Genomic DNA, 14,390 nt, shown 5'->3' on the forward strand with positions numbered 1-14,390 from the left:
TTTGCTTCACCTGCAACCGGTTTCCGCTGTGAAGAAGAGATTGGGTAAATACCATTCAAGATCTGTTCGCGATGTGAGAAATCAATTTTATCGATGTGATGTGGAGATGGGGACGAAAGAGAGGAGATTACTGCACTTCCTTCCACCGAATAAACCTGGGCAAAGCTTGAACCGAAGCAGCAGACGGTACACCGAGAAACAGGACTGGAGCTGGAGAAGTTGTGAAGACGAAAGAGAGGAGATTACTGCACTTCCTTACACCGAGAAGCTTGAATGCCCAAACCAGAAATTAACACAAAAAGAAGAATAAATGCCCAAATCAGAACCTAACACAAAAAATAGAACGAAAGCAGAAAATCCAAAAAGAAGAACAAGGAGACAAACCTATACAAAGCGTCAACCGAAGCAGTAGACGGTCGCCGAGCGAAGCAGCGGACGGTCGCCGAGCGAAGCAGGAGTGCAACCGAAAACACAAAAAACAGAACGAACACAGAAAACGCAAAAAGAAGAACAAGGAAACAAACCTATACAAAGCTTGAACCGAAGCAGTACACGGTCGCCGAGCGAAGCAGCGGACGGTCGCCGAGCGAAGCAGGAGTGCAACCGAAAACACAAAAAATAGAACGAACACAGAAAACCCAAAAAGAAGAACAAGGAAAAAAACCTAGACAAAGCTTGAACCTAAGCAGCAGACGGTCGCCGAGCGAAGCGAAGCAGGAGTAGAACAGAAGAAGTTGTGAGGACGAAAGAGAGGAGATTACTGCACTTCCTTCCACCGATTTACTACGCGAGATCTGTCCCTTGTTGCTGTGAAGAGGAGGTTGGGTAAATACCATTCAAGATCTGTTCGCGATGTGAGAAATCAATTTTATCCATGTGGAGATGGGTACGAAAGAGAGGAGATTACTGCACTTCCTTCCACCGATTCACTACGCGAGATCTGTCCCTTGTTGCTGAGAAGAGGAGATTGGGTAAATACCATTCAAGATCTGTTTGCGATGTGAGAAATCAATTTTATCGATGTGATGTGGAGATGGGGACGAAAGAGAGGAGATTACTGCACTTCCTTCCACCGAATAAACCTGGGCAAAGCTTGAACCGAAGCAGCAGACGGTACACCGAGAAACAGGACTGGAGCTGGAGAAGTTGTGAAGACGAAAGAGAGGAGATTACTGCACTTCCTTACACCGAGAAGCTTGAATGCCCAAACCAGAAATTAACACAAAAAGAAGAATAAATGCCCAAATCAGAACCTAACACAAAAAATAGAACGAAAGCAGAAAATCCAAAAAGAAGAACAAGGATACAAACCTATACAAAGCGTGAACCGAAGCAGTAGACGGTCGCCGAGCGAAGCAGCGGACGGTCGCCGAGCGAAGCAGGAGTGCAACCAAAAACACAAAAAACAGAACGAACACAGAAAACGCAAAAAGAAGAACAAGGAAACAAACCTATACAAAGCTTGAACCGAAGCAGTACACGGTCGCCGAGCGAAGCAGCGGACGGTCGCCGAGCGAAGAAGGAGTGCAACCGAAAACACAAAAAATAGAACGAACACAGAAAACCCAAAAAGAAGAACAAGGAAACAAACCTAGACAAAGCTTGAACCTAAGCAGCAGACGGTCGCCGAGCGAAGCGAAGCAGGAGTAGAACCGAAGAAGTTGTGAGGACGTAAGAGAGGAGATTACTGCACTTCCTTCCACCGATTTACTACGCGAGATCTGTCCCTTGTTGCTGTGAAGAGGAGTTTGGGTAAATACCATTCAAGATCTGTTCGCGATGTGAGAAATCAATTTTATCGATGTGGAGATGGGTACGAAAGAGAGGAGATTACTGCACTTCCTTCCACCGATTCACTACGCGAGATCTGTCCCTTGTTGCTGAGAAGAGGAGATTGGGTAAATACCATTCAAGATCTGTTCGCGATGTGAGAAATCAATTTTATCGATGTGGAGATGGGCATGTCACACACATGTACCTGCAACCGGTTTCCGCTGTGAAGAGGAGATTGGGTAAATACCATTCAAGATCTGTTCGCGATGTGAGAAATCAATTTTATCGATGTGATGTGGAGATGGGGACGAAAGAGAGGAGATTACTGCACTTCCTTCCACCGAATAAACCTGGGCAAAGCTTGAACCGAAGCAGCAGACGGTACACCGAGAAACAGGACTGGAGCTGGAGAAGTTGTGAAGACGAAAGAGAGGAGATTACTGCACTTCCTTACACCGAGAAGCTTGAATGCCCAAACCAGAAATTAACACAAAAAGAAGAATAAATGCCCAAATCAGAACCTAACACAAAAAATAGAACGAAAGCAGAAAATCCAAAAAGAAGAACAAGGATACAAACCTATACAAAGCGTGAACCGAAGCAGTAGACGGTTGCCGAGCGAAGCAGCGGACGGTCGCCGAGCGAAGCAGGAGTGCAACCGAAAACACAAAAAACAGAACGAACACAGAAAACGCAAAAAGAAGAACAAGGAAACAAACCTATACAAAGCTTGAACCGAAGCAGTACACGGTCGCCGAGCGAAGCAGCGGACGGTCGCCGAGCGAAGCAGGAGTGCAACCGAAAACACAAAAAATAGAACGAACACAGAAAACCCAAAAAGAAGAACAAGGAAACAAACCTAGACAAAGCTTGAACCTAAGCAGCAGACGGTCACCGAGCGAAGCGAAGCAGGAGTAGAACCGAAGAAGTTGTGAGGACGAAAGAGAGGAGATTACTGCACTTCCTTCCACCGATTTACTACGCGAGATCTGTCCCTTGTTGCTGTGAAGAGGAGGTTGGGTAAATACCATTCAAGATCTGTTCGCGATGTGAGAAATCAATTTTATCCATGTGGAGATGGGTACGAAAGAGAGGAGATTACTGCACTTCCTTCCACCGATTCACTACGCGAGATCTGTCCCTTGTTGCTGAGAAGAGGAGATTGGGTAAATACCATTCAAGATCTGTTCGCGATGTGAGAAATCAATTTTATCGATGTGGAGATGGGCATGTCACACACGTGTATTTTGCTTCACCTGCACCCGGTTTCCGCTGTGAAGAGGAGATTAGGTAAATACCATTCAAGATTTGTTCGCGATGAGAGAAATCAATTTTATCGATGTGGAGATGGGGACGAAAGAGAGGAGATTACTACACTTCCTTCCACCGATTTACTACGCGAGATCTGTCCCTTGTTGCTGTGAAGAGGAGATTGGGTAAATACCATTCAAGATCTGTTTGCGATGTGAGAAATCAATTTTATCGATGTGATGTGGAGATGGGGACGAAAGAGAGGAGATTACTGCACTTCCTTCCACCGATTTACTACGCGAGATCTGTCCCTTGTTGCTGTGAAGAGGAGATTGGGTAAATACCATTCAAGATCTGTTCGCGATGTGAGAAATCAATTTTATCGATGTGGAGATGGGCATGTCACACACGTGTATTTTGCTTCACCTGCAACCGGTTTCCGCTGTGAAGAGGAGATTGGGTAAATACCATTCAAGATCTGTTCGCGATGTGAGAAATCAATTTTATCGATGTGATGTGGAGATGGGGACGAAAGAGAGGAGATTACTGCACTTCCTTCCACCGAATAAACCTAGACAAAGCTTGAACCTAAGCAGCAGACGGTCGCCGAGCGAAGCGAAGCAGGAGTAGAACCGAAGAAGTTGTGAGGACGAAAGAGAGGAGATTACTGCACTTCCTTCCACCGATTTACTACGCGAGATCTGTCCCTTGTTGCTGTGAAGAGGAGGTTGGGTAAATACCATTCAAGATCTGTTCGCGATGTGAGAAATCAATTTTATCGATGTGGAGATGGGGACGAAAGAGAGGAGATTACTGCACTTCCTTCCACCGATTTACTACGCGAGATCTGTCCCTTGTTGCTGTGAAGAGGAGATTGGGTAAATACCATTCAAGATCTGTTCGCGATGTGAGAAATGAATTTTATCGATGTGGAGATGGGCATGTCATACACGTGTATTTTGCTTCACCTGCAACCGGTTTCCGCTGTGAAGAGGAGATTGGGTAAATACCATTCAAGATCTGTTCGCGATGTGAGAAATCAATTTTATCGATGTGATGTGGAGATGGGGACGAAAGAGAGGAGATTACTGCACTTCCTTCCACCGAATAAACCTGGGCAAAGCTTGAACCGAAGCAGCAGACGGTACACCGAGAAACAGGACTGGAGCTGGAGAAGTTGTGAAGACGAAAGAGAGGAGATTACTGCACTTCCTTACACCGAGAAGCTTGAATGCCCAAACCAGAAATTAACACAAAAAGAAGAATAAATGCCCAAATCAGAACCTAACACAAAAAATAGAACGAAAGCAGAAAATCCAAAAAGAAGAACAAGGATACAAACCTATACAAAGCGTGAACCGAAGCAGTAGACGGTCGCCGAGCGAAGCAGCGGACGGTCGCCGAGCGAAGCAGGAGTGCAACCGAAAACACAAAAAACAGAACGAACACAGAAAACGCAAAAAGTAGAACAAGGAAACAAACCTATACAAAGCTTGAACCGAAGCAGTACACGGTCGCCGAGCGAAGCAGCGGACGGTCGCCGAGCGAAGCAGGAGTGCAACCGAAAACACAAAAAATAGAACGAACACAGAAAACCCAAAAAGAAGAACAAGGAAACAAACCTAGACAAAGCTTGAACCTAAGCAGCAGACGGTCGCCGAGCGAAGCGAAGCAGGAGTAGAACCGAAGAAGTTGTGAGGACGAAAGAGAGGAGATTACTGCACTTCCTTCCACCGATTTACTACGCGAGATCTGTCCCTTGTTGCTGTGAAGAGGAGGTTGGGTAAATACCATTCAAGATCTGTTCGCGATGTGAGAAATCAATTTTATCGATGTGGAGATGGGTACGAAAGAGAGGAGATTACTGCACTTCCTTCCTCCGATTTACTACTCGAGATCTGTCCCTTGTTGCTGTGAAGAGGAGATTGGGTAAATACCATTCAAGATATGTTCGCTATGTGAGAAATCAATTTTATCGATGTGGAGATGGGCATGTCACACACGTGTATTTTTCTTCACCTGCAACCGGAAGGAAACTTGCCATCACCAACTTTTTCCCTCTTTTAGTATAGTAGATTTACTTAAAGCCAAGCGTCAATTGAAAATTAATTAAAATTTAAAATGTCAAGTAATCATTTGATAATTTAAATGAAAATATAAAAAGATATATGAATAATCAATTTCCCTATTGGGCTATTGTTTATAGTAAATCAACAAGTTATTTTCCAATTAGTTTCGGAGACACCTTCAGTTGTGTGATTCCATGGATTGTAATTGTCTTTGTCAGAAAAGAGGTCAGAACACAATATTTGAGTTGTTATACGATTTAATAAATTTGGATCCTACACTGTTGCTATCAATCGGTAAAACAACATCCTTCAATTATTTTAGAAATTGAAAATATTATTGTTTTGTCCGTTGTTCAAGAGTAGGTTTTTTGTGAGACAGTCTCATCAATCTTCATTGTGAGACGGGTCAACCTTACCGATATTCATAATAAAAAGTAATATTCTTAGCATAAAAAATAATAATTTTTCATGAATAATACAAATAAGTGATCCGTCTCATAAAATATGACCCACAAAACTGATTTATACAAGTTTTTTTCGTGGTTCAATGGTGCGATATGAATATTTTCTTTTTTATTTATATATTATAAAAAATATTATTATTTTTCTTATTTTATTAAGCCAACTTAAAATATATATTATATATTATATACTCATAAAAAGCAGGATGGGAAGAGAATGATTGTCTCAAAAATAAAATTAATTATTTAATTTAGATTTTCCATAATGCTAGTCAGCTTTACATCCGCACTTTCCGAATCTCTCTCTTTCTCTCTCTCTCTCTCTCGCCGGTTTATCTAGGGTTTACAGGGGCGCCGCTTCTGAATCCATCCGATCTAGTGTGAGATCGCTTCTCGCTAGCCCCCTCCCTACTCTACGTCCTTTTTCCCCAGGTAATTTCTCGAATCGCTGATTTTTTTTGGTATATATATATATATATATATATGTTATGCTTTAGTTTCCTTGTAAATGATTTTGTTCTTGCTGCAATCGAGTAGATTTTTCATTTATCCAATGTTTTCTGTAGGGTTACTGGATCTGTATATTAGTTGATCTGATTTCTTATTTGGTAGTTGAAACTGAAAATTTGAATATTTTTCTTTGTGAATGTGGAGACTTGGATTTGCCGGAATCCATGTTGGGAGTGTTTGTAGATCGGATTTTTTTGCTTAAGTTGTTTTTTCTTATGAGTTTACGTCGTTTAGGAGCTCTTGTCAAGTTGTATTTTTTTATTGTTCGTTCTTTAATGTGTTTCTGTGTCTCGTCATTTTTATTATTAAGTATGAATGTGTTTTAGCGGACGATTTGTAATCATTGTAATGGTTTTGAAATGTTAACATTGGAAAATATTGCACTGATTTGAATTCTGATCTATTTTGTTTTTCTTGGATGCTGGATGTTTGGCTTTGGGTATGTGACGGCTTATTTCTATTTATTGATTAGTCATATGGCAAAGAGAAAACTTAATGTAGCTTTCTCTTCTTTCGTCAATAGTTGTTCGGAATAATTTTTCCTTACCCCGATGATTTAATGGTAATAGACTGATTTGCTTTGAAATGTGAGGCCCTACTTTTTTTTGGGTAATCAGAGTCTCATTTCTGCCTTTTTTGTTCTAATGGGCTAAACTATTGATTGTGACAACTTTTTACCAGCTCATTTTACTGCAACTTCTAGTTGACTCATTTTTTACATATTCACTTTCTAATGATATTACTTGTCTCATTTTACATTGGAACTTTGTCAATGCAGCGGAATTTGTTCTATCTCTCTTATTCGCCTAAATTTCAATCTAAATGGGTGTTTCATAGTGGTTGATTTCCTTTATGTATATTTATCCATTTATTTGTTACTAGCATTTAAATTTAAGCTCGTTTTGAATTCTTTTGTGAGTAACTTTGTCTTTATTAATGAAATTAGTAGGGAGAATATGGCTATGGAAGTTACCCAGGTTCTTCTGAGCGCACAAGCAGTTGATTCAACAATAAGGAAGCACTCTGAGGAGACCTTGAAACAGTTTCAGGAACAAAACCTTCCTGGTTTCTTGTTATCCCTTTCTGGAGAGCTTGCTAGTGAGGAAAAACCAGTTGAAAGCCGGAAACTAGCAGGTTTGATTCTTAAAAATGCTTTGGATGCCAAGGAACAGCATAGAAAGTATGAGCTTGTGCAAAGATGGTTATCATTAGATGCTGCTGTAAAGAGCCAAATCAAGGCATGCTTGTTACAGACCCTCTCCTCTACTGTATCTGATGCGAGGTCCACAGCATCACAAGTCATTGCAAAAGTTGCTGGCATTGAATTGCCGCATCGTCAGTGGCCTGAGCTGGTAGGATCCCTTCTATCAAATATCCACCAGATTCCTTCCCATGTTAAACAAGCTACCCTTGAAACACTGGGGTACTTATGTGAGGAAGTTGGTCCAGAGGTTGTTGATCAAGATCAAGTAAACAAAATACTTACAGCAGTAGTTCAAGGCATGAATGCTAATGAAGGAAATATAGATGTCCGTCTTGCTGCCACCCGGGCTCTGTATAATGCTTTGGGATTTGCCCAGGCTAACTTTTCGAATGATATGGAGCGAGATTACATAATGAGAGTTGTTTGTGAGGCCACACTCTCACCAGAAGGGAAGATTCGGCAGGCTGCATTCGAGTGTTTGGTCTCGATTGGGTCAGCATATTATGATAAGTTAGCTCCATACATTCAAGACATTTTCAATATCACTTCCAAGGCTGTCCGAGAAGATGCTGAGCCGATTGCTCTTCAGGCAATTGAATTTTGGAGCTCCATATGTGATGAGGAAATTGATATTTTGGAAGAGTATGGAGGTGGTTTTACCGCAGATTCTGATGTTCCATGCTATTATTTTATTAAGCAGGCACTACCTGCTCTGGTTCCTATGTTATTAGAGACACTCCTTAAGCAAGAAGAGGATCAGGATCTGGACGAGGGTGCTTGGAATCTTGCAATGGCTGGTGGAACTTGCCTTGGTTTGGTCGCCCGAACGGTGGGAGATGACATTGTACCTCTCGTCATGCCATTTATCGAAGAGAATATAACAAAGGGAGACTGGAGGCAGAGAGAAGCTGCCACTTATGCATTTGGTTCCATATTAGAAGGACCTTCACCTGACAAGCTAACTCCTATTGTCAATGTTGCTTTAAGTTTCATGCTTACTGCTTTGACCAATGATCCAAATAGCCATGTTAAAGATACAACTGCGTGGACCCTGGGAAGAATATTTGAATTTCTTCATGGTTCAACTGTGGAGACTCCTATCATTACCCCAGCAAACTGTCAACAGATTATCACAGTTCTCCTCCAGAGCATGAAAGACGCACCTAATGTCTCTGAGAAAGCATGTGGTGCTCTCTATTTCTTAGCTCAAGGTTACGAGGATGTGGGCTCATCACCTATGACACCTTATTTCCAGGAAATTGTTCAGTCTCTTCTCAATGTCACTCATAGAGAAGATGCAGGTGAGTCTCGACTTAGGACAGCTGCCTATGAGACCCTAAATGAAGTAGTAAGGTGCTCGACTGATGAAACAGCTCACTTAGTGTTGGAACTAGTTCAAGTAATCATGACTGAGCTTCACAAGACTCTCGAAGCACAGAAACTTTCTTCTGATGAGAGAGAGAAGCAGAATGAATTACAGGGCCTTCTATGTGGGTGCTTGCAGGTTATCATCCAGAAATTAGGTGCATCGGAACCGACCAAGTATGCTTTTATGCAGTATGCAGACCAGATAATGAATCTTTTTCTACGAGTTTTTGCTAGTAGAAGTGCCACTGTTCATGAAGAAGCGATGCTTGCCATTGGTGCCCTTGCCTATGCAACAGGTAGCAACTTTGCTAAGTACATGCCAGATTTTTATAAGTATTTGGAGATGGGACTTCAGAATTTTGAGGAATATCAAGTCTGTGCTGTCACCGTTGGTGTTGTGGGGGATTTGTGCAGGGCTTTGGAGGCTGCTATTTTACCTTATTGTGATGGGATAATGACCCAGCTTCTTAAAGACTTGTCAAGCAACCAGTTGCACCGGTCTGTGAAGCCTCCAATCTTTTCATGCTTTGGTGACATAGCTCTGGCAATTGGAGAGAACTTTGAGAAGTATTTGATGTATTCGATGCCCATGTTGCAGAGTGCTTCAGAGTTGTCTGCCCACACATCAGGTGTTGATGATGAAATGTTAGAATATACTAACCTTCTAAGGAATGGAATTTTAGAGGCATATTCTGGGATATTTCAGGGCTTCAAGAACTCTCCTAAAACCCAACTTTTGATTCCGTACGCACCTCACATTCTGCAATTCCTGGACAGCATTTACATGGAGAAAGATATGTGAGTATCTCTATTCTTTATAACGACAGTTTTAATCCAGTTTTTCTACTTTTTTATCTGATTGTTTTTTCTATCAATCTCAGGGATGATGTCGTGATGAAAACTGCTATAGGAGTCCTTGGAGATCTAGCTGATACTTTGGGCAGTAATGCGGGTTCTTTGATTCAGCAGTCTCTGTCAAGCAAAGACTTTTTAAATGAATGCTTGTCTTCAGATGATCATTTGATTAAAGAATCTGCTGAGTGGGCCAGGATGGCCATTAGTCGTGCCATATCTGTTTGAGTTTCTGTCCGCTTGTTGCATATATAACTTAAACCTTCATGCATATGGTCGTGTCGGGTCGGGTCGGGTCGAAGTGTCACGTCAGTCATTGCCATCATCGACAGCGGAAGCATTTTCCATCTTGCTGTCACTAACTCATGCATCAGCATCAGGGGGCTCGGGTTCATTTATTTTGCCATGGGGGGAGAGGGTGGGGGGGGGGGGGGTTGGGGTTGGCTACAGTTGCTTCAAAGAACTTTTTGAAGGATTGATGAGTGGAAGTGTCTTGGGGATTGCAGTTGCAGAAGGGAGATGGTTATCGTGCTGAATACTTGTTTCAACTGATCGCTGGTCTATATTGGTGTTCGTATTAGGCCCCCACGTCAGTCTGATGCTGCTTGCTTGCAGATTGCATTAATTCAACGACTTTGATTTACATGATACTTGAAGCCAGCCACCCTGCCACCTTTTTCTCATCTTATAATTATTTTGCCCATACATTTTTTATTTTATTTTTTATTTTATCTCAGTCACTTGTATTTGTCAGTCCAAACCCTCAACTTTCAAGGTCAGGCTACATTATTCATTCACATGGGGTGGTGTTGGCCTATTTCAGTTATGGCATATCATTTGCATTTTTAGTTCACTTTTCAGTTTCACAGGTCCTTAAAGAGGTTAAAAATATGCATGAGCCCAAGCTTGCTGCTCTTTTCTACCGGTTGAAGGTACAGTTTTTCTTTAACTTTTATTTTTCAGTGTATAATATAATTTGTTTCAAAGCACTCTTAAGATTTGGATTATTGGGATGTCATGAAAATGTGATGACATCAGAAAGATCAAGAATATGATCGATGAACCACTTTTGTCTAAGAGGCAATGTATTTGCTGTCTTGCCTTTTAATTTTCATCTCTCTATGTATAATCTTGTGTGTCAATGGACGTATGGAATTTGATTTTTCTTGTATGATGCTCGTTTATGACTTTCCAAATGGAAAAGCGTTTTTGAAATGTTGGTCTTGTTTGTCAACTGGATTTTTTTACCATTGCTTATTTGCTAAACTGCTGTTGCATTGGATTTCCTCTTATTAGTTTCATCGGACTATGCAAGTGGTGGTTTGAATCCTTCTGCATAGTTTGGCAACGAATTCGTTTATATAACTTAGCTGTTTTTAATTGTCGTCATGGCTTTTGAAGTAGGGCCATTTCGCTTTTCACATATTTTGGGAGTTCCCTCGAATTATGCTATTTTTTCACTAGTTAAATGGATCTTTCCAGATCCTTTCCATTTTCCTATCGGTTAAAATTTCAAAAGGTTTATATCAATTGTTGTCTCATGGCTTGTTCTACATAGGTATAAACTCCTATTCTCAAAAATTTTTCTTAAAAAAAAAGGTTTATTTAAAGATGATTTAATATACATGTTATGACGCTTTGATGGTGTGTTTTGGTTTGGTCGGGCGCTTGCTCATATTATACGCCAGCAAAAGCAAAAACTTCATTTGCCTAACTGCACCAGCTTGTAACAACTGAGGATTGATCATGTAATCTTATTTTGGGTTGTTTTGGTTACTTTATTTCACTTTTTTTAAAAACTGTCCCTCTTCTATTTGGCGCGTCGAATTCGTGCCTAAACATTCTGAAATGCAGTTATTTTCGTTTCAACTGAGTCCGAGACTAAGAAGTTAATATCATTTTTGTCCCTTTTGTTTATCATTTGAGAAAAATCATCCCTCTTCTGGGTTGGTCCGCAAAATGTGCCCCGTAACTTTATTAAAAATTAATTTTCGTCCATGTAATCAAATGCTCTCGATAACCCTTCAATTTTAAAAACTGATTGATGGTTGTCTTCTTATCTCATTTATCTCTAAAATTTGAGAGGTTTAATCGATCCTCGACCATGGTTGCGAATGATTCAAGGGTCGATATATGGAATTGAACGAGGACAAACACAAATTGTGTTAAAGCATCTAGACAACATGCTTGCGCAATGAAAATGGGCTAATGTTGTACGATTCTAGCTTTAGGCGTGCATTGTTCCATTCTAGTTTTCAACCCTTCACCGTCCTCAACCATCCTTGAAGAGCAATTAGAGTTCTCGAATTTGGGGGAAATTGAGGTTGTTGAGACAACCATCATAGTTTTTAACGATCTTGGGGAGATTGGGTCATGCAACATGACTTGGTCTCAGTTAAGTACATTTGAGGAGGTTAGGTATGAGTTAAGCGGACCAAATAAAAGAGACGACGTCTTTGGAAAAGCGATAACAAAAAGGGAACAAAAATGGCATCAGCTATTTGATCAAAGTTGACGAAAAGGATGAAAATGAGCAAGTGTATTTAAGAAAGTTTAGGGACAAATTTGGCAGATCAAATAGGACAATGTCGGGAAAAGTGGTAAACAAACTGAACGAAAATGAGTATTAACTCAATGCTAAGTGAATGTGGTTATTTTTAAAACTTGCAATTGTAATGTTGTAAAAAAAATATTTAAATTATACAATATAATTCTTGGCCGCTAGTCTCGTGTCTCAATATAAATAGAAATTTTTATTCCACTAGTTTCCTACTTTTGTGGCATGGGGCTGGGTAAGTGGTTAGATTTGGCATATTCGAAACCAAGATGCTGAATAAATGTAAAGAATGAGATGGTGGGTGTCGTCGCATTCGATGAGCTGTTACTCGTGGATATTTCAAAATTTGGTTTACCATGATCCCACCTTAGCATAATCGATGCCCATTGAGCCGTTGGTTAATATCCTAAACCGCTATGTTGCTGAAAAGGCGACACGACATCCAACTATTCCCAAATTTGACATAAAGCGCAAGTATTGCGATATATTTTACTTCGTAATTAATGTATATAGATTGGTTGTTTTGACTTCCTGGATGGGAAGATTTTAGAAGATATCCAATAATGATATACTTTTCTATGTTAGATCTTGGTTATTTTGGAATACCGTTTAAAATTTTATTTTCGTCGTTCGAAACGTCTAATTCGTATGAATTTAAACATCCATATGGTGTTTAGAATTGTTACATTGTGCGTATTTAAATCTTACTCCAAACTATTTCATATTTTAAGTGGAGATGATTTTTTTTTGTATGTCTATTCGAACGGATCTCTCACCTTCTGATCGTCGAATAAAGTTCATGTTCAAAGACTATATTCTTTGTTTGGATCGCACCAGAGATTTCAAACAATTTCTACGTGAGAGTGGATCGTATGAATTTTAGAATCCTATGACGATGATAACTGTGAAATTTTTCTTCCAAAACTTTAAGATGACCGAAAATTTAGTTGAAGGGAGGATGTAAGAAAATTTTGGTGATTAACTTTGTGTGAAAAATAGTCTTATTTAATTATCCAAATCAGGAGTCATCCTATGAAGATTCATAATCCTATTCCCACCAGAATTATTTTCATTAGATAAAATTCTTATGTTTATTATATCAAGAAAATGCTGAAGTGATACCAAAAAATAGTTACGTGTTTGGCGCCACGTAAGCAATTATATCAAATGAAACATCCACTACTCGTTTTTTCTTTAAATTATACTAGAATTTTTTTTATATAAATATATGTGTGAAACTCTCGACCATATACACATAAATGTATATATATATTTTGCAATTTTTAAAAATAAACCAACAAACTATTATATGAAAATCCAAAAGAAAGTAATTAAAGCATAAAGTCGTAAAATTTCAATAAACCTAAACTAACACTATTTCAAAAATAAAATTACTCTAACATCCTCCCACAAACTTCTCAAAATCATCATAATCATAAAATCTTTAAGTAATCGTTAATCATAAACTTATTTTATTTGTGGAAAACTAGCGACGATCCTCGAGTTGTGTGCACTTTCACTCCACCAAGATCAACCATCAAGACCTCCATTAAAATCAATCTCATGTTCACCTACATCAATCATAGTAGTGAATTTATTGACTCAACAAACCTTAATCATGATAACAAATAATACATATACATGCACAAGCAACAGTGAAAATAATTTAACTTAAAATAGTTTTTCTTGAACATGAACTTTAACATTTTCTTTTCAACATATCATATCATATTTTCTTTCATCATATACGTATATGTTTTCCTTTTTATTGAATTTAGATCCTCAATTGTGAATTTCGTATTAGCTGAAGGTCGATAGATCCACCTACATATTACCACGGTACCCGCGGCGAGGACATAAATGACACTCTCACCCGTCAACTATGTAGAGCCCAGATCAGCACACGTAAAACCCATGCATTTATTTAATTGTTAAATTATTTATTTAAGTTTAAAATGATTTTTAGTGATGCATGATTTATGAAATTGAATTATTTTAAATTATTTATGTTTTTATGATGCATGTTAAAATATTTTTCCTGAGTTTCATGTTTCAGGCGATTATTCGATGCGGGATTGAGGAAAAGAGACCGGCGACGATTTTGGCGATTTTAAAATGTAATATTTTATTTTAAGTTAGGATTGGGGTATTTTAAATGATTTATTTAGTTTTTAACATTTTAAAGACTAAATAATTTATTTAGTGATTTCAGGATTTCTAAAACTTTTAAAGTTTAGCAAGTGTGCTTTTATTTTAAATTAAAGGATTGTATTAGAGGTGAGTAGGGAGTTAGTATTTTAATTACCTTGTTAATTATGTAATTAAGCAAATTTATGCTCCCTAAT

The 14,390-nt window shown here is 39.2% G+C and overlaps 1 protein-coding gene across 2 annotated transcripts; it reads left to right on the forward strand.

Moving 5' to 3' along the window:
- Positions 1–5,828: 5,828 nt before the first annotated feature.
- LOC142525481 (importin subunit beta-1-like) lies at positions 5,829–10,659 on the forward strand. 2 transcript variants are annotated; one of them, XM_075629792.1, is made up of 3 exons: positions 5,829–5,986; positions 7,011–9,434; positions 9,518–10,659. In XM_075629792.1, the coding sequence occupies exons 2-3, from the start codon at positions 7,021–7,023 to the stop codon at positions 9,714–9,716; spliced, it is 2,613 nt and encodes an 870-aa protein (XP_075485907.1). In that variant the 5' UTR covers positions 5,829–5,986; positions 7,011–7,020; the 3' UTR covers positions 9,717–10,659. The 2 variants fall into 2 exon arrangements, with proteins under 2 accessions (XP_075485907.1, XP_075485908.1); XM_075629793.1 differs by having other exon boundaries at positions 5,832–5,986; positions 7,014–9,434.
- Positions 10,660–14,390: the final 3,731 nt, after the last annotated feature.

Source organism: Primulina tabacum, chromosome 14, assembly GCF_025594145.1.
Source record: "Primulina tabacum isolate GXHZ01 chromosome 14, ASM2559414v2, whole genome shotgun sequence".
NCBI classification, from domain to species: Eukaryota; Viridiplantae; Streptophyta; class Magnoliopsida; order Lamiales; family Gesneriaceae; genus Primulina; species Primulina tabacum.

Excerpts from the sequence above, each read along its gene's own strand:
- LOC142525481 (XM_075629792.1), top strand. The coding sequence starts at position 7,021 with ATGGCTATGGAAGTTACCCAGGTTCTTCTGAGCGCACAAGCAGTTGAT. Across the intron at positions 9,435-9,517 it reads ATTTACATGGAGAAAGATAT|GGATGATGTCGTGATGAAAA; the intron begins GTGAGTATCTCT and ends TATCAATCTCAG.